This window comes from Lethenteron reissneri, chromosome 32, assembly GCF_015708825.2.
Source record: "Lethenteron reissneri isolate LAM-NWPU_2019-01 chromosome 32, ASM1570882v1, whole genome shotgun sequence".
Taxonomy (NCBI): Eukaryota; Metazoa; Chordata; class Hyperoartia; order Petromyzontiformes; family Petromyzontidae; genus Lethenteron; species Lethenteron reissneri.
The window spans coordinates 7524019-7546235 of NC_083810.1; the positions used below are offsets into that span (position 1 = coordinate 7524019).

The window sequence follows — 22217 nt, forward strand, 5'->3', positions numbered from 1 at the left end:
CAACATTAGTTATTTATTTGTGTGTGTGTGTGTGGAGGGTGGGGGGGGTTTCCCCACTGTCGTTAATTTGACTTTGCCAATAAGAGCGGTTGGCGGTGAGCGCACGGGAGGCGATAGCTGCCAGATAAACCAAAACGCTCCCCACCACCTCTCTCGCCTGGTCGAAACCCATCGGTCGGCGGCCCGAGCGGGGGAAAAACAAAGCGGCTGAAGTTAAACAACAAAGCGTGAATAAATATATTCGACGCGCGTTTTATTGGAATTAGCAAAGATCAGTGTTTTGGAGAAAAAAACAGCGCCCCCCCCCCCCCCCCTTTGTCATCGTCAATTTCAAGTGCGGCCGGGAAGGCCCGCACCGCGGCTATCAGCACGTTCTAAATGGTGTCAGCGCGGCAAGCAATTTATATCAGGAAATTACATTCTTCCCGACAAACGACCTCGCGCATTGTCGCTGTTTGACACATTGCAACGGGGCCCACATTAATTTGATAAAGAATTTACCATCTTAATTGGAAAAGTTAATAATTAAATTGCTTTATGAAGGAGAAATCAAATATTTTGACCTTAAGTGTCAGCCGGAGTTTAAACATTTCCAACAACATCCAAGAAAGTTTGCTCGGCTGTCTGAGCAGGGGCAGGGGGGTAGGGGGTGAGGGTGGGGGTGGGGTGGGGGTGGGGTGGGGGTGGGGTGGGGGTGAGGGGCTTGGACGGTTGGTGGTTGGGGGGTACTTTTTCTGGGTCTGGCTTGCCTCAAATCTCACAACGCCACACCTCTCCCTAACTTTCGTGACATCTCCGAACAGCCCCTCAAAACTTTTCTTGATTTATTTTTGTGACCTTACCGCTGCGTGGGTTTTCACGCTTGCGCTGCTGTGCAGCTGCCCGTTGTGTTTTCTGGTCGTGCAGCAATGTATTATTGGGTCGCAACATTTTCGTTGTAATTTAGATTTCTGAAGAAGCTGTTGGAGTGCGAAGCGAAACGTCGGACAACGCTGCCCAAACCCGAAACCCCATCTGACAGCTGCACAGCTCACAATCGCGAAAACCTAACGCAGTGGTGTGCCATGAAGAAGGGCCATTCACCGAAACGTCGCCTATAATATACTGTTAAGGCCACACACGCAGTGTTGATACTGATGAACGCATTCCGTTTTTTGTTGTTAGCGGTGCTTGTGCGCCACTGCCAACGCAGCAGCAGCAACAGCAGCAGCAGCATCACCAAATAAATTACGAATTAATACAGAGATGGCAATCCAACACACACACCCACAAAAAACCCTGAAACCTTGTTTAGGACATCAAACATCAGACACCACAGCCACACCACAGCACTCATCAGAGGTGACCTCTGGCTCTGTCTGTTTTTTTTAAACAGTAGTGGTGGCGGCTATGGCGTTGTTGTGGGTCTTTTTTATTGTGTTTTGTCTAAAAATACTAATTTTATTTCACCCCCCCCCCCGTATCCCAGCAGATTTCCCGCGGCCGTGTTTGCGCGCAGCATTAGTCGGAGTGCATTGGAGAGGATGTTCGCTAATTAACGCGCTGCGTCTGCCAGCGCTCGGCGATCGCTTTAATCTATCGTGTTTTTCCTTCGCCCGGTCGGATAAACAAATTAAGGGAAGGATTTGACATTTCCTCGTCAGGGCCCCCTCTCTCACTCGGACTGCGACGGTCGCGCGACGAACCGCCACCACAGCAACAACAACAATAGAGGAGATGCGAGGCTCGAAACCGCACCTCCGATTCGCACGGTTGGCTACGTACGGTGCGCAAGAAGTTCAATATGCATGCATGCAAATGATGACGAACGCCACTCGACCTCCTCCTCCTCCCTCCTCCCTCTCGCCCCCAAACCCTCCCGCAAAAAACACACGTCCGCATCTGCGCGGTCTATCAAACGGCGCGTCTCGCACACGCAACGCCAAAGGAGAATCAAGTCGCGGCCAAAGCGATTTCCTGCTCGAGTGACCAACTGCGACATCGGTGGCTCGACTCCCGCATTCACAGCCCCGAAACAGTGGTGGAAATTCCACGTTCCTATGTCGGGGGTGAGTTTGTCCGCAGGACAACAGCTGTTCGCTTCCCCGGCACATGGTGGTGGTCATTCTGTTGACCCGACAGCGATGATGGGGCTTGTCACCTCCCCTCACTAATCGGGATTCCAACTCGGATTTTAAACGATTATTGGGAGCCACTTGCTCTCCCGCTGAAACACCAGGCCAGACGATTAATTGATCCAAACCGCCCCCAACAACGACACGTCTCAGAAAACGTCGGAGTTATCCACACTTTACTCCACCACACGGAGACCAGCCAAATAACCGACTGTGATGTACTCATTTATACTGCTGGGTGGACAGAGGCGGTTTCAACTGCCGCACAGGGTGATGGGTATGGAAGATGCAACCCCTACGTTGCAAGTCCAGTCTAGACATCTGTCAAGAAGAGCTTCACAACTCATCGGATTTCTCGAGAATAAATAATCTGATTCTCATTGTCTGCTGACCATGATTACAACACGGCACTAGGAACCCTACAAAAGGCTGTCTCACCAATAAGAGCGACAATGTTTGTGAAACACTCCCACCCTGTTGATGTGTTCTTGCTTCCCGTCAACGTGACCAGCGCTACAAAGGATCGGGCAAAAAGCGCAGCAGATCCCGGAACACACGGAACACACGGGACATACAAAACACAGGGAACACGTGAAACACACACACGGGACACACAAAACCCAGGAAACACACGAAACACACACACGGAACACACAAAACACACGGAACACTCACTGTCTGGATCTCCGAAAACACGGGACACTCTGGCAGTGTTCTACAAGTGAGCGGTTCTTGGGTACAGGTTCGGCCCCCCTCCTCCTTCATCGAGGATAAGAAGAGTTCTACCGCACTGTGATCACATGATGGTCTGCGCAGCTCTTGCTGGCTACTGACTCAGTGCCGAGCGGCCGAGCCGGCTGGTGTGCGTGCGCCGCTCTGTGTCGACAGGTTTCGTCGTCAGCACCAGAAGCGTTCGCTTGACGTGGCATTGGAATACTCTACCACGGCTTGGGTGTCTCTTAGCTACATCTAGTCACGTGGCGTGGGTGTCTCTTAGCTACATCTAGACACGTGGTGTGGGTGACTGTTAGCTACATCTAGACACGTGGTGTGGGTGACTCTTAGCTACATCTAGACACGTGGTGTGGGTGACTCTTAGCTACATCTAGACACGTGGTGTGGGTGTCTCTTAGCTACATCTAGACACGTGGTGTGGGTGTCTCTTAGCTACATCTAGACACGTGGTGTGGTTGACTCTTAGCTACATCTAGACACGTGGTGTGGGTGTCTCTTAGCTACATCTAGACACGTGGTGTGGGTGTCTCTTAGCTACATCTAGACACGTGGTGTGGTTGACTCTTAGCTACATCTAGACACGTGGTGTGGGTGTCTCTTAGCTACATCTAGACACGTGGTGTGGGTGTCTCTTAGCTACATCTAGACACGTGGTGTAGGTGACTTAGCTACATCTAGACACGTGGTGTGGGTGTCTCTTAGCTACATCTAGACACGTGGTGTGGGTGACTCTTAGCTACATCTAGACACGTGGTGTGGGTGTCTCTTAGCTACATCTAGACCCGTGGTGTGGGTGTCTCTTAGCTACATCTAGACACGTGGTGTGGGTGACTCTTAGCTACATCTAGACACGTGGTGTGGGTGACTCTTAGCTACATCTAGACACGTGGTGTGAGTGACTCTTAGCTACATCTAGACACGTGGTGTGGGTGTCTCTTAGCTACATCTAGACACGTGGTGTGGGTGACTCTTAGCTACATCTAGACACGTGGTGCGGGTGACTCTTAGCTACATCTAGACACGTGGTGTGGGTGACTCTTAGCTACATCTAGACACGTGGCGTGGGTGTCTCTTAGCTACATCTAGACACGTGGTGTGGGTGACTCTTAGCTACATCTAGTCACGTGGCGTGGGTGACTCTTAGCTACATCTAGACACGTGGTGTGGGTGACTCTTAGCTACACCTAGACACGTGGTGTGGGTGACTCTTAGCTACATCTAGACACGTGGTGTGGGTGACTCTTAGCTACATCTAGACACGTGGTGTGGGTGACTCTTAGCTACATCTAGACCCGTGGTGTGGGTGACTCTTAGCTACATCTAGACACGTGGTGTGGGTGTCTCTTAGCTACATCTAGACACGTGGTGTGAGTATCCAGACCAGCCACAACACGCAACAGCGGCAGAGCTCCTGTCAGTCACATCTCCAGGAACACATCCCCTATTTGTTGTTGTTGTTGTTGGTGGTGGTTGTAGGACGACGTGTGTGGGGGGTAGGTGGGGGACGGGGGGGCAGAAGGGGAGAAATAAAGGGGGGGCCTGCGTACATCAGGGCATTGCAAACGTAGCCGCTTCTCATTTGCACTTGTTAAATATTGACATCCTTGAGCCGGAGAGCAGCGCATTAACATGCGGGCGCGCGTGTTTTTAAAGCCGGTCACACACTGTGACACGTTAATGGATTCTGCTTGATGAATAAGGTTTTATGCCTTCCACTCTGCTGTCGCTGCTGAAATATAAATGGCTCAGGTTGACATTTAGGGCCACAGCGCAGGATCCTCATTCATTTTCATCTGGGCCCTCCCGAGCATAATACGACGACGTACACACACACACGCGCAAACGCACGCGTGCGCTATGTCTGGGCGTGCATACGCGTGTGTTTTCCGCGTGCGTGTGTACACACGCACGCGGAAAACACACGCGCGCACACGCACGTTCGCACGCACTCGCAAAAAAGAGCAAAGGCAGCAGGAACAACGGGAACGGGAGGTGGTCACGTGACGCGATGGCCACTTAAGTGCCCACACTCGCCCCACGGGCGTCAACTCAGCTCATTACCATCGGCAGCAAAATCATCATCAGCATCATCAGCATCGTCGCGGTCGTAACCATGTGCGCAGCGTCGGCAGAGCTACCAACTCGTGGAGGATTACTCGGACCAAGTCGCCCACAGACAGGAGCAATTACGTAACTGGGTAAAAACCATATACGATTTGGTTCTTTCGGTAAAGTCACGTCGGTATAAAAATAAAATAAATCACGTTTCTGGCGCAACACAAGCGTCTGTCATCAGGGTTTCCCACCTGATGACGGACGCTTGTGTTGCACCCGAAACATCGTGATCTATTTTATTTTTATACCCACGTGACTTTACCGAAATAACCAAAGAGTATGGATTCCTGCAGTCACGAAAGCTTCAAATCAAGATGGGTAAAACCCACTGACGATGATGGCAACATCGCCCTAACTCCCCCGCTGGCAGACCCTCACCCGTCTTCCGCGACAGCCATGTGCCCCCTTAAGAAGGGCATGGATACCATACGCGCTCGTTATATATTATAGTGTTAAAAGCGATCACCCCGTAGAGAGACATCTCTGCCATAGCAATGTGGAATTTCCACCACTGGTGCAGGAATGTCATGGAAGATAAGCGCAGCCCCATGACTCATGTGTGTGTGTGGTGGCAGTGGGGAGCGGTGGTGTAGCGGTTGGCGCGCTGTGCTACGAACCCGGTAATCCGGGTTCGAATCCCGCTCACGGCCAATACCAGCGACGATTACCTGAGCCGGTTCTGGGCCTCCCCTAGGCCGACTCAACCTCAAATGAGTACTTGGTGCAGTGTCTAAACATCGCCACTGGGGAGACAAAGGGCGTGGTACTGGCTACCCAGCCTCTCATGTGCCGTGCCGGCCTTCATAGGTGCTCGCTAACAGCACTTGCCCCAACAGTCTGTTACAGGCTATACAAGGGATCTTTGTTTTTGGTGGCGGTTGTGGTAGTAGCGGTTGGTGAATGACGCCCGCTGGGCTCAATGACACCCGTCTGCTCGCGACGTAACGTTGGTCTGACCGCATTTATTCACCGTTTTGCGCTGTGGGAGTATTTTTTATTATAAATATATATCGTCTGACAAAAGAGATCTCTCAAACGATCCAAACTACAACCACCCCCCACCACCACCACCGGTGAATCGACGCGAGACGTCAGCTGTCCGCAATGAGAGCAACGCTAAACCTGTTGAGCGGCGTTGACAGCCTGACTGACAGACGGACGGACGGACAGAAAAAACGAAGGACCCGGCTCACTCGCTCGCTCAAACATCCCAACATCCCATTCCACTCAAGGTAATTGGCAGCGGTGCGGCTACGAACAAAGTACATCAGCGTGTAAGCGAGATAAATTGACACGGAACACTTTTTTTTATTAATATTACTACTATTATTGTTACTTTACGCTGTGGCTTTTCTGATTCCACTCCCCCACCAACCCCCCCCCCCCTAAAAAAACTGGTCGCTTTCACACACACACACAAAACTCCCCTGCCGTCCTCGTTCGATTAATTTTCTGTCGAGTGCAATCATACCGTCCGTGTGATGCTGTCTGTCTGCATCGATCGGTGCCGGCTGCTGATAAGTGTATCGGTGGGGGGGGGGGGGTCGTGGAGGGGGGGTCCTGTCTCCCTGGTGTAAAGAGCGCGTGCACGCGGATGTCAATATACGACGGACGAAAGCTCAATTCTACCCCCAATGCCGTTTCATTCCGCCGCGCGTTCTTTAACCGTTCGCTCGGGGGAGTTGGGGTGAACAAGAGCGAAACAGACAGATGCACCCTCCTCGCCACACGGATGAGCATCATTATCATCGCCGTCGCTATCGTCATCAGTCATGATAAAGCCACTGCTGGATGAAGACCTCCGTCCCCCACCCCTACCCGCACCGAGCCGTTGTCGAATCTCAGTCCCTGCGATGTAGCGAATCCAATATCAAACACAGCAGGGATGCGTCTGTGAAGTGTCAAACAGAATATCATGTTCATTTGTCCCTGAATCATCACGATCTTCAACCATGTTCAATCCACTGCTGGAAGAAGTCCTCTTCCAAGCAATCATCATCATCATCATCATCTCTCACGGTGCGAGTTATGCAACCAAACCATCTGCGCTTGAGCTGATTTCATCGCTCCGTCTCCACGGCCAATGTTCCTATGTAGCTGTCAACAGTCTCAACTGCTGGCCGTCATGCCCTTTTGTCCGAGATGTGTGCTGTGCAAGGCCACTTACGTGTTTCTTAACATTCGAAGGTGATGTTTCTAACCTGCGTGGGTGACTTCTCGAATCCATGCGTCCCTCTCTCTGTCTCTCGGTGTAACTCCAAGCATGCATCTCGCCATGCTTCTTTGCGCACTTTTCAGCTTTTGTTCATGTCCGTGGAATTATCTACCCATCGACTCTCTATCCCCCCCACCCTCCTCCCAAGTTCTCGTAACCTTGCTCAATTGAAGGAAGGCGTTAACTCTCAACCTATCACATCTTCAATGGTTGTTGCTTTTCGCTGGCTGCTCAGAGTTTTGGGCCTATAAAATTTCTGATCCATGCGTCACAGCCGGTATGACGTAGACTGGCTGAGACCTCTCTTTTTTGGGCAATTTATTTGGTGATGCTGCTGCTGCTGCATTGGCAGTGGTGCACAAGGACAGTTAACAATAAAACACACAAACTCTACCTCTCTGGACCTCTCTCTACGTGCCGTGACTAGACGTGTCGTTGCTCGAAACGTTGCCTATTGCGTACACGTTTTCTTTTTGTCGGGCCACAACAGTGCTACTGAGGAACGTGTTTTGAATATTCTTCGTTCACATTCGTACATTGTGAACAGCGCGCAATTTCAGCCGGAACGGTCCACAACGGTGTTCTGGGGATCATTTTGGCACCTTGGCACATCCATCTCGCCATATTATTTCAAATAAACCAGTTCAGAGAAATATAGAGCACACAGATATAAAGTAATGTTATGGATAAACCAGTTCATAGGATTATATGAATGTCGAGCACCAGGATATAGGATTATGTATAGACAATACCTTTTCATTTAGTGGTAGTGCCTTTACGGCAATAATGCCAACTCCGAGCTACCCTATCTATACCAGTGTTCCGAAGAAAAAAACATCACGCGTTACATAAAGCCCTGATCAGTCTTATTATTATATTACAACGTGGCATGGATGAGCAAAGGGGTCAAAATCAGGGTGGGAAAGGGGCCTTACCCGAGTGAAACTCACCGACTGGCTAAAAGGAAACCCGAGAAGAAAAAAAATACAATCGCGAATCTTGTTTTGGGCGACGGTAAAAAAAAAACGCAGATAAAACCACGCATCGCTTCCCACACTCGCCACGCTTCCTCTGCTCTCACTCAGCGAGTTACAAAATCAAATTACGTTGAAAACAACGTATAGGTTTAAACACACGCGCGCGCACACACTCGCACACAAATATAAATATATTACGCATGTATGCGTGCGTGCGTGCGCGTGTGTGCATGCGTGCCGCACAAATGATTGATTCACCCTATTTTGTAAATGGATACTGCATAGGCGATGTGTTTGGGCAAGCTTTCAGTTTTCTAAATTAACTGATGCAATAATGATGTATTTATTGTTTAGTTTTAGGGGACTGCACTTATTACAAGTCCTAACGGGCCGTTGTTTATAGCGCCTACTCGTTGTTGGTGATAGCCTTCATAATTTTACACTACCCTACCTGTCTCGCCCGCTCGTTCGCCTCCCCTCTTCGCTCCCTCAAACCCCCCCCCCACCCCCACCGATCCACCCGCACACTCTCGTCTGTGCACGGCATGTGTGCGGGCGCGTGGGGTAATTAATATTCGGGCATCATGAAGCTCTGCACTCAAGGTCAGTGCCGTTGTAAACTTGAATGTCACGCAAAGTCCGTGTGTTTGTGTCTCCCGCTTGACGCTCTGCATGTAAAAATTTGCCGTGGAGAGGGAGAGAGGGTGAAAGAGAGCGAGAGATAGAGAGAGAGAGAGAAGGGGAGAGAGAGGTGGTGGCTTTGGTAGGACGATACGACACGGGCTGGGCTAAGATTCGCGAGCGAGCGAGCGTGTACGTGAACCCTCGATATTAATTATCGTGCTGGCTTTAAAAAAAAAAAAACTATTTCACATTTTCAGCTCAACAGAATTGGGATGCAAAGGATCACCGTATTGGGTATTTTTACACAATTGCTGAGCACACGCCCAGAAAATGTCAAGCGGCGGCCCGCGACAATCAGCACTGTTCTGGAAGTTGTACTCGGTATATATCGTAAGAGCTTGAGGGCAAAGAGATGATGATTATGAGAAGAGGGAATTCCAGAGTGGAGCAGTTCGAGTGAAGAAGCAGTGTGTAGTGAGTGGGTGAGTAAGTAAGTGGGTGCGTGGGTACGTGAGAGGGTGTTGTTGTGTGTGACCTGTAGTGTGGTGGTTTAAAGTGTGGAGATAAGACGAAACACTCGAGTCTGGTGCAACATAGTCCTCAACCAACACGAGTGGAGGATTCGACAAGTGACAGTAATGGGAACAGCAACCACAATAGTAGCGATAGAAGAGTGACAAAGAGGTGACTGACTGCCGGTGACTAGAGTGACTGCAGTGGTATAGAGGGATGGATATATCTCCATATATAAAAAAGGCAAAGCTGTGATTATGTGTCTGTTCAAAATGTTTAGCGTACTTCCCGAAATGCAACAAACTTGAAATTTGCCATGTGGGTACTTTCCAGACTGTACACCATGCACAAATTATGAAAATACACTTTAGTTTTTTTTGGGGGGGGGAGAGCTCAATAATGCATCTATTTTTTGCATGCCAAGTGAGCTGTGACGTCAAATCTGTCACGTGACCCGCTCATGTGGAAGCGTAACGCATTGTAGTGTAGCGCGCTGTGCTACGAACCCGGCGACCCGAGTTCGATTCCCGCTCACGGCCACCACCGGTGACGATTATTTCAACCGGTCCTGGGCCTCCACTAGGTCGACTCAGCCTCAAACGAGTAACTGCTGTGGTGTGTGAACATCGCCACTGGGAGACAAAGGCGGCCGGGCGTGGTGGATCCAAGTCCCGGGCGAAGCCGGGTGGGTACAGCTAGTAAATACATACATAACCTAGTTGCGATCTAAAGCGGGAAAGATAAAAGGAAAGAGAGAAAATGGAAGGAAGAAATGAGAGCAATAATCACAGAGTACACAGGGGGGCTGGGTAAAGAGGATTGTGCTTGCAATGGGTTAACAGGCGTGGACAGCAGCAGGCCCTGCGTGAAAGACCCAAGAGGCTCCGTGGTGGCTCTTTGTATAAATTATATCAACATCACCGTTACCATCGTTATCATCAGATCAACCATGATCAATCCACTGCTGGATGAAGGCTTCCCCACACTGTCACCATGACTCAGGATCCCACCTGCTGATTTTCATCACTCAATTTCCTCGTCGGACGCGATATCATCATCCGGGCATATATATAAATACAGTATATATTATACATACATGTACAATTTTTTTGTTCTGTTTTACAATTCAAATATTCTAATCAAAACAGAAAAAGAAAAAAGTCTCCGAAAGAAAATTCACTGAGAAGGAACATCGCACGGATTTGCTCGTCCGCATCGAAGGACCATGGGCGGCTCAGCGGTAGAGCGGGCGGCTCGCCATCGGAAGGTTGCGAGTTCACATCCCAGTTGGGAGGGGTTCAGAATCAGCCCCGCCGCCTCTCTGCAGACGACGACAAAATGAGTAGTACCACTTTTGTGGGGAAGTTAACAGCGTTTGTCCTATGGATCGACTCATCCCCGCCGTAGGAATGCAGAATAACCAGCACTGAAATGTGAGATGACGCTCAGTTGAGCAGACAATCGCTTTACATCTTGACAACAATCGCCATTAATAACGCTGTGGTGTTAAAGGAAACATGATGAATAATAGGAAACGTTTCATGCAACGACCCTTATTCATATCACAGTGCCATGTGAAAGACCCAACTCAGAAGATCCCTGGGTTTGATTGTCCACACAAACCATGGCAGATGCGGATACCTGATGTCCAAATGGAAAATTTTCATATCTCCAACGTGCAACTGCAGTCATCCAGAACAGACCGTACAACGTATAACGACGCAATGCCCGAATCCACAAATACAGAGGAGACATCACAGCAATTACACTCCGCTGCTCCTGACGTTGTTATCTGGCTTGACCCCCTGAATGTGAAATTGTAGTTGCTGCTCTGCATCTACATCGGCCACACAGGTGAAGTAGATGTGCTGTCATGAAGGGAAAATTGCCCAAAACATCATCTATTATATATTTTTCCTTTTTTCCTTTTATGGTGTTGAGATTTCGTTTTGTTTGTTGACTATGCTTGTGCACCACTACCAATGGAGCAGCAGCATCACTGAGTAATTGGTTAAAGTTTCAACATCAACTTATTTGGGGGTCTATCTCACTACAGCCTCAGCACTGCAAGCACTGCAGGCACTGGGTTTGGGAGCCGCTAATCGGCGAGCGATTTATCCCACGCCGCCGCGCGATGCTGATCGCGTGGCGCGGAACCGTCACCACATCTTGTCATATCGGCGTATTCGGTGCACGTGCGTGCGTGTGCATGTGTGTGCGTGCGTGTGTGTGCGCGTGGTGTGCGTACGCGCGTGTGTGTGCGATATCTGAAACCCGAGAACGTGTCTCGCAAAATTTCATATTCTTCCCAAACTGTTCATTAATGCGATGATTTAAAATGTAATTTAATTTTCGGATGAAGTTGCGTGGATGTGAGTGGAGGGGTTTATTACAGCCAATTTGAGGCATAAGGACCGGGTCCTGTGCCAGGGTGGAAAAAAAAATATACGTAATGAAGAACGGAGGGGAGGGGCAGAGGGGGTGGGGGGCGGGTGAGGGGGGGTCGACAGAAAAAAAGCAGAAAGAAAAGTTAATATGAAAAATCTCCGCTCTGATGTAGCAGCACAGACGAAGCTGTATCGCCACTAATCACTCATCCCGGGTCCCACGGTGCCCAGGACAAAATATTTATAACCACGCAACATTTGGTCTGGCTTGGATTTCAGTGTCTCTGCGGCCGTAAGTCATCTGTTCCGGTGGCCGATCTAAGGAGGTTTTTCCATTTCAAATGAAGCAAGGGACCAGAGGAGAAGGGCGGACGACTGCCCAACCCCATCCCTCTCATCCCCGCCCCCGCACAGCTCCATCCCCTCTCGCGTGGCCTGGTCTGTACCCACCCAACCCCCTCTGCCAAACCCCCTGCACTCTGCCAGCCTGTGCCCCCCTCCTGCCTCCACCCCCCCAGCCCCTCCCGCCACACACCCACCCCTGCCCCCATCGGTGCCACCCCGCGGCTCGTAACATCTGCTCGCCCGGGCGGCCCCACTCTAGCCCGCTCGCCCCCATGCTCACCCGCCCACTTGCCCACTCGCTCGCTCATCCGCTCGCCCGCTTGCTCACTCGATCGCGCACGCACACACACACACATGCGTGCACGGGCACAAGAACACACCTTCTCACCATTAAAGGAAAAAAAGCAATCCCTAATTTGTGGTGCAATGCAGAGGTCGCCGGTCAGATTCGATCTCCGCGCATGGCAACTGAAATGACGGTGCAAGTTTCTGAAATTCTCCACCCCTCCTCCACCGACTCTGTCCACCCGGCAGTATAATTGAGTACAGTACACCACAGTTAATCAGCCATGTGTGGTGGGGTAAAGTGGAGGCACTCCCACCTCCTGACAAGGCAGTTGCCAGATGGCGACAGAAGTAATGAGACTGTCAGAGTGGTCCTTGGAGGTCAGATGTAGATTGTATCCCATCTGAGGGGTCTGAAGTTCAAAGTTAAAGTTACAAATGTGTAGATCCAGAGACACGGGAACACCACAAGCAAAGCAGGAAGGCAGCCAGAACTGTCGCCGACAATTGCCCAAGCTCTGGCGCCCTCATTGGCACCACACTTTGCTGTCAAGCCTTCTCCTGGCGAGCCAGGATATGGGGCACCTCGACGTTCACCGACGTTCACGGTAAAGGAGTTTCGCGACATCTGTGTGCGTGATCCGCCAACCCTCGCTGCCTCCACAGTGCTGAATTACAAGCAGCCACATGCATCATAAGCCGCCGTCGCCGCCGCCGCGTGACGAAAGGGATCTAGCAGCAGGAGAGAAGCGATGGCCGGGTGTGGCGGCCTCAACGGCAAAGGGCCGTGACGACCTCTTGGACCTTGGCCTTAATAATTACGGAATGATCGCCGTAATTATCGTTAGTTCACCTTGTTTGCTCCTTGGGCTCTTGCCATTTTGTTGGGGAAATATAAATGTCAATGTCAGACAGAGGCATTTGATGAGACCGTTTATGCTTGGTTTTCACCGACACCCAACGACCCCCCCACTCACTCACCCACTCCCTGCCCCAGAGTCAAAGTCAAAAGTGGTTTCCTGTGCAAATGAGCAGTTGAAGGCATTGGTGCTCATATCCCATGCACCGCCCCTGCACAGCCTGTGCTGGAAATCCCACATTCCAAAGGCAGGGATTAGTCTATTCATCGGACAACCACCATTGACTTTCCCACAAGGTGAGGATGATGATGATGATCATAATAATAATGATTTAGTATAAATTGCCATTTGCCCCATTGTTACAGCACAAGGCTATCACAGCCACTGTGTTTCACAGATGGATACAGAGTACCAGTAGAGAGCAGGATCGCTATTTGGTTTTACCAAAGCAAATAATTTGCAGTGTAATTCACGAATCTGTTCAAATGTGGACCATAACGGGGGCACACGATGGCCTGCTCTTGCGAATGACATCGGGGGGATCTCTCTAACGTCCGCTGCGAGTGAAGCAGATGGCACGTGGTATTATTACTACGTTTAATACAACGCCGCGGTATTAACTGGGGCCGCTGCTGGATTCAAACCTTGAACCTCTGCGACAAGAGGCGAACATGCTGCCGCTGGGCCGCGTCCGTGCCCAAATGAAGGCTGACTGCTGTCACGAGTCCTTGCGCTTGCCGCTGTCGTGAATTAAACACAACTTCACAATGAATTACAAACTAACCATTCTGTCACGACCACAGAATCACGCGAACCGTCCGTGCGTAACTTCATAACGGGCACTGCCGAGACCTGGGGACTACATCGGCTTCTATCGTCATCAATCACAGATTACTGTCATCGTCGTCGTCCTCATCGGCGATGTTCACTCCACTGCTGGATGAAGGCCTCCTCCTGCAAGCCATCGGCATTCTCTTACGGTACTTGCGATGTAACAATCCCACGAGCTCCAGCACGTGAGCCAATGTCATCCCTCCATCCCGTGGTGGGATGCGCTGCCACCAGAAACACCTCCCATACCTTCACGCCTCCACCACTCGTCCACCGTCACGTGTACAAAAGTCCTCGAGGCAGCCCCGTGGCATCGAGTGGGGGGGAGTGAGAGTAGGGGGGGTGGCCAAAAGAGGTTGAACCCCCCCCCCCCACCACCCCACTGAAGGCTCAGCCTCCCATTCTAAACTCTTATAATCAAGTAACATGATAAGTATAATTAAGCAATGGGCATCTAAGCCATTGCGGTATCATGCCCGGTCTCCCCCCTCTTTATAAAAGCTCAGGCTACACGGCTGCCGCGACGTATAGTGCGTCGGTGAAGCGTGTGTGAGCAGGGCCAAATTACGTTTACGGGGGAGCCTGTTATAGTTTTTTGAGGGGGGTGCAAGGGACACACGCTTTGCTGAGGGTGTCCGCGCTGTGGTTTCCGTGCCTTCATCGCGGTTTGGCGAAGACACGGGGGTCACCCCCCACCCCCGCCCCCACCCCCCCACAAACGGGACAGAACGGCACACGCGCGCGGTGACAACGAGTGGCAACGATCGGCGACCAGGAGCGGTGACTCACTCTGCTCGGCGAGGCCCCTGTCGTTGCCGTCGTGTTTGGCGTCGTCACGGGCATGGCTGCCGGGCCGCGGGGCCATGGCGGGGAGTGGCACAGGCCCCACGCACAGCCCATTCTGGTGCACGCCTCCTGCCACGCACGCACGCACCAACGCACACCCGTGCAAGGGCACACCTGTGTAGGGGCACACCTGCGTAAGAGCGCAACCCCGTGGGTAGGGACAAAACATCCGCACGCTAGCCCCGTCTCTACGGGAAAAATACAACTGGCACGAAGGGTGCAACTGCAGCGAGCGACCACGTGACCGCCCTCACTACGGACGTTCGTCATGAGATGCGGAGGCCAGTGCCTTTGTGACCGGGGTGAGATGTCCACCAGTATGAATGTGCGTGACCCAGGTGAGATGACGTCCGCTTGACCCAGAAAGGTTGTTCTCAAACACATTTGTTCCATAGCATCCCTGTGACGCATGAGAGAAGTTTATGACCCAGGTTAGATGTCAGGGTGACCCAGAATTAATGTCCGCTAGCACCCAGGTGACCCAGTAGAGGTGCCCGCTAGCACCCAGGTGACCCAGTAGAGGTGCCTGCTAGCACCCGTGTGACCCAGTAGCGGTGTCTGCTAGAGCACGTGTGACCGGGTGGATATGCCCGTGAGCACTCAAGTTACCTGGTTGAGGCACCCGCGAGCAGATATTCTGCTAGCACCCAGATGACCCTGTAGATATGCTTGCTAGGACCCAAGTGACCCGTAGAATATGCCCACTAGCACCCAGGTTACCCGGTAGAGGGGCCCGTGTGCGCCCACGTGACCCACCGAGTCGCTCGATGGATCCGTGTGCGAGCGCTGGCGGGGAGCAGTGGCGTGGGGACGGGGGCTCCTCGGATCGCTGCCTCCGCATGGGGGACGGCTCGGGGGAGCTGTCCCTCTCCTCACTCCTCTCCTAGCGGGGGTCATGGAGTCCGGGTCAACAGGGAGGGATCCAGAGAGAGAGGGAGGGAAATAAGTGAGGTGTTATGATTGTAAGGGTCAGAGGTCAAACGCAAAGAGGTGGTGGAGGAAGGTGCAAAGAGACAAACAAGCACAAACACGCACGTTCCGAAAATGAAATCCCTTTCATAATCACGGAGAAACACTCGCCCGTGGGGTATGCGGATGCATGCCGCCGTGTAATTAAATAAAGACGTCCGACCAAATGCAGAGGAGGCTGATTTATGGGGCGCGTGGCGTGCGTGCGTGGCGGCTGCCCCCGTGATTTATCTGAGTGTGAACGCTCGAGCATCGCGCTGCAGCCACAACCAGCGCTGCAGAGGCGTGCGCGAGCGAGAAGAGGCATCGGGTGGGAGGGGGTGGAACTGACAGACAGATAGACAGACAGACACATGGAGGGACAAACAGACAGGTGGCTGGAATAATGGGTCAGATGGGCAGAGACACAAACGGAAAGATGAACGAGAGTGAAAGCCAGACCCTGCCTCTGCAGCCAATGCCAGTGACTTGAATTGAGGTTTGTGGTTGCGAGTAGAGGCATCAGAGGTGACACGGACAGATGGAGAGGCAGACCGGTGAGCAGACAGGTGCGCAAAAGGAAGGCAGACAGAAAGACATGCAGGCTAACAACTATAAAAAAAATTATATTCAGGCCAAGACGTGTAGAAATGTAATGACAAAGACAGAGAGGCAGGTTGGATGGTAAACAATTTGAAAGTGAGACGGACACATTAGTAAGTAGACAGACCAGTAGGCCGACAGGCACACAGAGAGGCAAACCACAAAATAAATTGACGAGTTTACGTACACAGAGATATATATTAAGACAGATATGTGCATAGAAGTAGAAAGGCAGATACATAGACAAACAAGCAGGCAGACAAGTAACCATACATGTTGGCAGATATAGATACATAGATACAAAGCCAAACACATGAAGAGACAGGCGAACAGTCCTATAGACAGACAAGACAGCCAGCTGGTCAGACAGACATTCAGCTAGACAGCCAGATGACACTTGTGCCGACACTTGGACAGGCAGACAGGCGTTCTGCTCGCGCCGTGTGCACTGTGATGTTTTAATTCGCAGCCTCTAATTAATCACAGGTTCGCTACGTGGAGGGGAGGCAAGGGGAGGGCCCTGCACAGATCCATCTGGCACCACATTTGCCATCCGTCCGTTCGTCCGTTCATTTGTTCGCTCGCTCACTCGTCCATTCGTCTGCGTACATGCGTTGTTCGCCTAAGTGTTTCGGGAGCGGCTCGGCACACCGTGAGAACGTGTCGCTTCCAATGAGCTCGTCGCCCGCTCACGTGCCGCCACGATCGGACGCGTTATAATACCCGCCATCGCGCAGTAATGGCCCCCTTCACTTGAGAGATGTGACAAATGCACGCCGCCGAGCCTAAACGGATTACGGCCGAGGCCGTCCGTGATCTACGATTGGCTCCTCGCGATACACCGCAGCCGATTTAATCTTGTTTACCGAAAAAAAATAAACAAAAAAGATAAATACATTCCATCCACCCACCACCGTCAACCGCTACCACCCCACCCCACAACCGTAACCCAGCTTATAAGAGTCTAATCATCACACGCCCAGCCTCCCCCATGGAAGGAAGCCTGGAAAAAAAACAAGAAACGCAAAGTGATAGCTCTTAACGGGTAAACAAGAACGGAATTAAATATGAGCGAAGACGAGCCATTTGTCACCCGTGCCAATATTTGCCGCAGACAAGGCTGTCAATAGCGGCATTTTTTTGGCTGACTCAGGCCACAGATACTGCTGATGTGCCCACTCCATCAAGGATGGCTGTGCCACGCGGCATACCAATTATAGATCACCCGCGCTCCTTTGATGTCATCCGCGGGAAAGAAAACGCCGCATCTTTGTCCGGTTCCGTTTGTTTTTTTATTAAATCATTGGCGTTAGGCGCGCATTGATTTGATTTTCTTTCTATCCACCACTCGCCTAACCACCCCCCACACCCCCCACTGAACCCCACCCCACCGTTCCCTACACACCCACCACCCTAAAGTTCTTCCTGTTTGTTTGCCGCTTTGTTGTTGTAGCGGTTGTTGTTGTTGTGTGCTGCAGCTGTCAATAATTTGCTGATGTGGCTGGGTGACATACATCGTGAAACAAGGAGCCACACGCACACACCGACAACAAAACCAGATGATCACGCAGCGGCCTGCAATGTTTACAGCTGAGATACAATACGATAAACAAGCATCCGGCGCAGCAGCAGCAGCTGTGACCAATCCGCTGCTGGATGATGACCCCCACCCCCAAACCGTCGCCATCTCCCACAGTCCTGCGGTGCAACAATCCAGCACACGAGCCCATCAGAACATGGCTCACGAAATATTATCACGAAGGATATATTATTCATGCGTCCGTTAAAGATGAAATTCTTGACCGTTAAGAAAAGTGGGCACATCGGCTAGACGAGAGGACGGCTGGTGGGCGAGAATAACTACTGAGTGGCGGCCAAAGGAGGGTTTGCGGCCAAAGAAGACAGCCAGCGGGGAGATAGGATTCGATGGGACTGGCTCATGTACAAGTGCAGGGCCGACTACTGAATCGCAGAACTAAGAGGGGACCGCCACAGCTTGGGAAGGCATTTGTCCAGCAGGAGATTGATCACAGCTGATGATTAAGGCATTCTCAACATCGTGAAAGCGATGGGGGAGAGAGTTAAAATACTGAATGCACGTGCACTGGTGGGAGACGAGTAGAGGCTTTGGAATCAAATATATATTTCTCAAATTTATCGCTATTATTTTAGTGAGGTGTCTATAAATGGATTGCCGTGTTATAATCTTTAAAACAACTGGCAGCCCACACATCCTGTGGACGTGACTGCCCATCCCTCCCTCCTGCCTGCCAGCAAAACAGTTTTCTAATAGAGTAATAGTATTATAATATAATTTTCATCTTAATTATTGTTACTGAACGGATGCAATGCGTCAAGACATCACGTCCCCTGAGGAGATGGAGCAATGGAATCAGTTGATGTGCGGGTTCGATGTGGATTGTTACATTCCTATTGGTGTTTTTGCACTCCTATCGGTTTTATATTGTTAGTATCAAAATTTCAGAATAGGTTTTACCCCCCACCCCCCCTTACCTATATGGCCTCTTGATACAAGCACCCCTTTTGCCCACTTCAGCAATTGTTTCTTGCTGCGGTTGTCCCACCTGATGACGGACGCTTGTGTTGCGCCTGAAACGTCCTGATTTAATTTATTTTATTTTATACCTACGTGACTTTACCGAAAGAACCAAAGAGTAATAAAACAGGTGTTAAGATGTTAAACCACCAAACTGAAACCTTTTGCAAGGAATCATGTCTGCATTAACCACATATAGTTGTGAACATGCATAAAAAACCACATGCTCTCATAGTATATGTGGTTCATGCAGACAGGATTCCTTGCAAAAGGTTTCAGTTTGGTGTTTTAACATCTTAACACCTGTTTCATTGCCAGAAAGGGTCAAACCTATTCTTATATTTTGTATTGTTGTAACTTCCTGACGCGTCCCCACAGGGCATCTGTAGAAAACAAAAGAGATTCATAGCTCATCGGATTCCTCCAGTCTGAATAAAGATGCTGATTCTGACATCGTAGGCACGGGGAGGCCTTCATCCAGAAGTGGACTGAGCGCAGCTGATTGATTATTATACCAATTTGGATGTAAACGTAATATAATGGCATTATATAATTTAAACCATGTAAATGGTGTTACTGCTGCATTGGCACAAGCACAATTAACAATAAAACTAAACTCTATCTCTGGCCTCTCTACGTATTGTGAAGATTAGAGCTAATGCCCGAAACGTCGCCTGCTTTTCATAATTTTCCTTTTAAAGCCTCTTTGTGTTATTGACGTGTCAAGTTTATCGTCATAGGTATATCAGAAGGTGGCTCATATTAGACATTCGTCAATAACACTACCCTCAAGAGGAAAACATATATATATATATACACTACATGACATCTCGGGCATTAGCCCCTTCTTCATATGAGACAGAGAGGTTATCTCTATCATAAATTTATTTTACAATAAAAAATAAATGGCCTTGAAAAGAAAATTGTCTACCAGGGCACCATGGTGGATACGAATGCATTCTCCCAACTATTATCACTCAAGCCCGTGTGGCCACCTCTCTGTGCCTCCGCTTTGAAGGACGACGATTGCCCGAAACGTCACCAATTACGCCACTTGTCCTCTTCAGGGCAATGTTATTGAGCAATGTTTTGAATATTTAATTCGGATCTACACGGCAATACGAACACAATGCATTTCAATTACAATCCATTAGCGTGTAGTTTTCATTAACCCATCCTCGTGTATTATTAATCACCCACCCCCTCCCACCGCCACCCCCCTGTCAGATGATGGTGAGGAGCGAGCCGATGGGATCGCACGACACAATCTCCAAATAATAAACAAATAGATGGCAATTCCTTCAGGCCGGCCTTGCAAGCAGCGGCCGTGGCTCTTGCTGTCCGCGTCTTTCCTTTCTCGATCTCTGCGAGTATAAAGGGATGAGAGGAAAGAGAGAGAGGACAAGAGGAGAGAGGAACAGAGAGCGAGGAGAGACGAGAGGAGAGAGCAGCAAGGGGAGAGCGAGCCGCTAAGGGCAGCTTGCCCTGCCTGCTACGCGCTGCCCTTGCAATGCCAGGCCCTTGCTCATCGCGCGTTTGCAGCAGCACGCAGCACACAACAAGCAGCAGCAGCAGTCCTCCTCCTGCAAGAGCACCATCAGCAGCATGTTAATCAATGCATCAAGCCACCCGGAGAGGAGGAGCAGCACACAACAAGCAGCAGCATTATCTCATTCAGCTAGCAGGACACACAACAAGCAGGCCATCCATCCTCCTGCAAGAAGACAATCATTCAGCAGCATTTTAGCATCATCAGCAGGGCAGCACACAAGCAGCAGCAGCATCCTCCTGCAAGAGCATCATCAGCAGCATTAGCATCATCAGCAGCAGCAGCACACAACAAGCAGCATCATCCTCCTGCAAGAGCATCATCAGCAGCATTAGCATCATCATCAGCAGGAGCAGCACACAAGCAGCAGCATCCTCCTGCAAGAGCATCATCAGTAGCATTAGCATCATCAGCAGGAGCAGCACACAACAAGCAGCAGCATCCTCCTGCAAGAGCCAGCATTATCATCAGCAGGAGGAGCAGCAGCATCATCAGCAGCAGCATTATCAGTAGCATTAGCAGCAACAGCAGCAGCAGCAGAAACAGCAGCAGCAGCAGCATCATCCTCCTGCAAGAGCAGCAGCAGCATTATTATCATCAGGAGGAGCAGCAGCATCATCAGCAGCAGCATTATCAGTAGCATTAGCAGCAACAGCAGCAGCAGAAACAGCAGCATCATCATCAGCAGCAGCAGCATCCTCCTGCAAGAGCAGCAGCAGCATTATCATCAGCAGGCACAGCAGCATCATAAGCAGCAGCACACAAGCAGCAGCAGCATCCTCCTGCAAGAGCATCATCAGCAGCATTAGCATCATCAGCAGGAGCAGCACGCAACAAGCAGCAGCAGCATCCTCCTGCAAGAGCAGCAGCATTATCATCATCAGCAGGAGCAGTAGCATCATAAGCAGCAGCATCAGCAGCATCATCATCAAGGCACAGCAGCATCATAAGCAGCATCATCAGCAGGAGCATCATCCTCCTGCAGAGCAGCAGCAGCATTATCATCAGCAGGCGCAGCAGCAGCATCATAAGCAGCACCATCATCAGCAGAATCATCATCAGCAGGCACAGCAGCATCATAAGCAGCAGCATCATCAGCAGGAGCATCATCCTCCTGCAAGAGCAGCAGCAGCATTATCATCAGCAGGCGCAGCAGCAGCATCATAAGCAGCAACATCATCAGCAGCATCATCATCAGCAGGCACAGCAGTATCATAAGCAGCAGCATCATCAGCAGGAGCATCATCCTCCTGCAAGAGCAGCAGCAGCATTATCATCAGCAGGCGCAGCAGCAGCATCATAAGCAGCACCATCATCAGCAGCATCATCATCAGCAGGCACAGCAGCATCATAAGCAGCAGCATCATCAGCAGCATCATCATCAGCAGGCACAGCAGCATCATAAGCAGCAGCATCATCAGCAGCAGCATCATCAGCAGGCACAGCAACATCATAAGCAGCAACATCATCAGCAGCATCATCATCACGCAGCTGCAGAGCGGGAGGCAACCACGAGGGGGGCGGTGGCGACGCGGCTGAGATTTTATTTGGGGTGGGGGAGGGTGTCTGGGCTGGCGTGGGGACGAAGGGGGGTGGGGTGGTGGTTGTTGTGTCGGTGTGGAGGGTGATGATGATGACGACGACGATGCCCGTCGCGTCGTCTCCCCCCCCCCCACCGGCCGCCGCGGTTACCTTGAGGCCCGCGTCGAGCCG

At 50.8% G+C, this 22217-nt stretch overlaps 1 protein-coding gene across 1 annotated transcript in view; it reads right to left on the minus strand.

Annotated features, from left to right (window-relative positions):
- Positions 1-22211, minus strand: part of LOC133349965 (dachshund homolog 1-like) — a 50613-nt gene extending 28402 nt beyond the window's left edge. Inside the window, exons 1-3 of the mRNA XM_061563879.1 lie at positions 22197-22211; positions 15604-15730; positions 14791-14961 (exon numbers count right to left, since the gene is read on the minus strand). Coding sequence (XP_061419863.1) covers positions 14791-14961; positions 15604-15688 — 256 coding nt within the window. The 5' untranslated portion in view covers positions 15689-15730; positions 22197-22211. The remainder of the gene's footprint in view (positions 1-14790; positions 14962-15603; positions 15731-22196) is intronic.
- Positions 22212-22217: the final 6 nt, after the last annotated feature.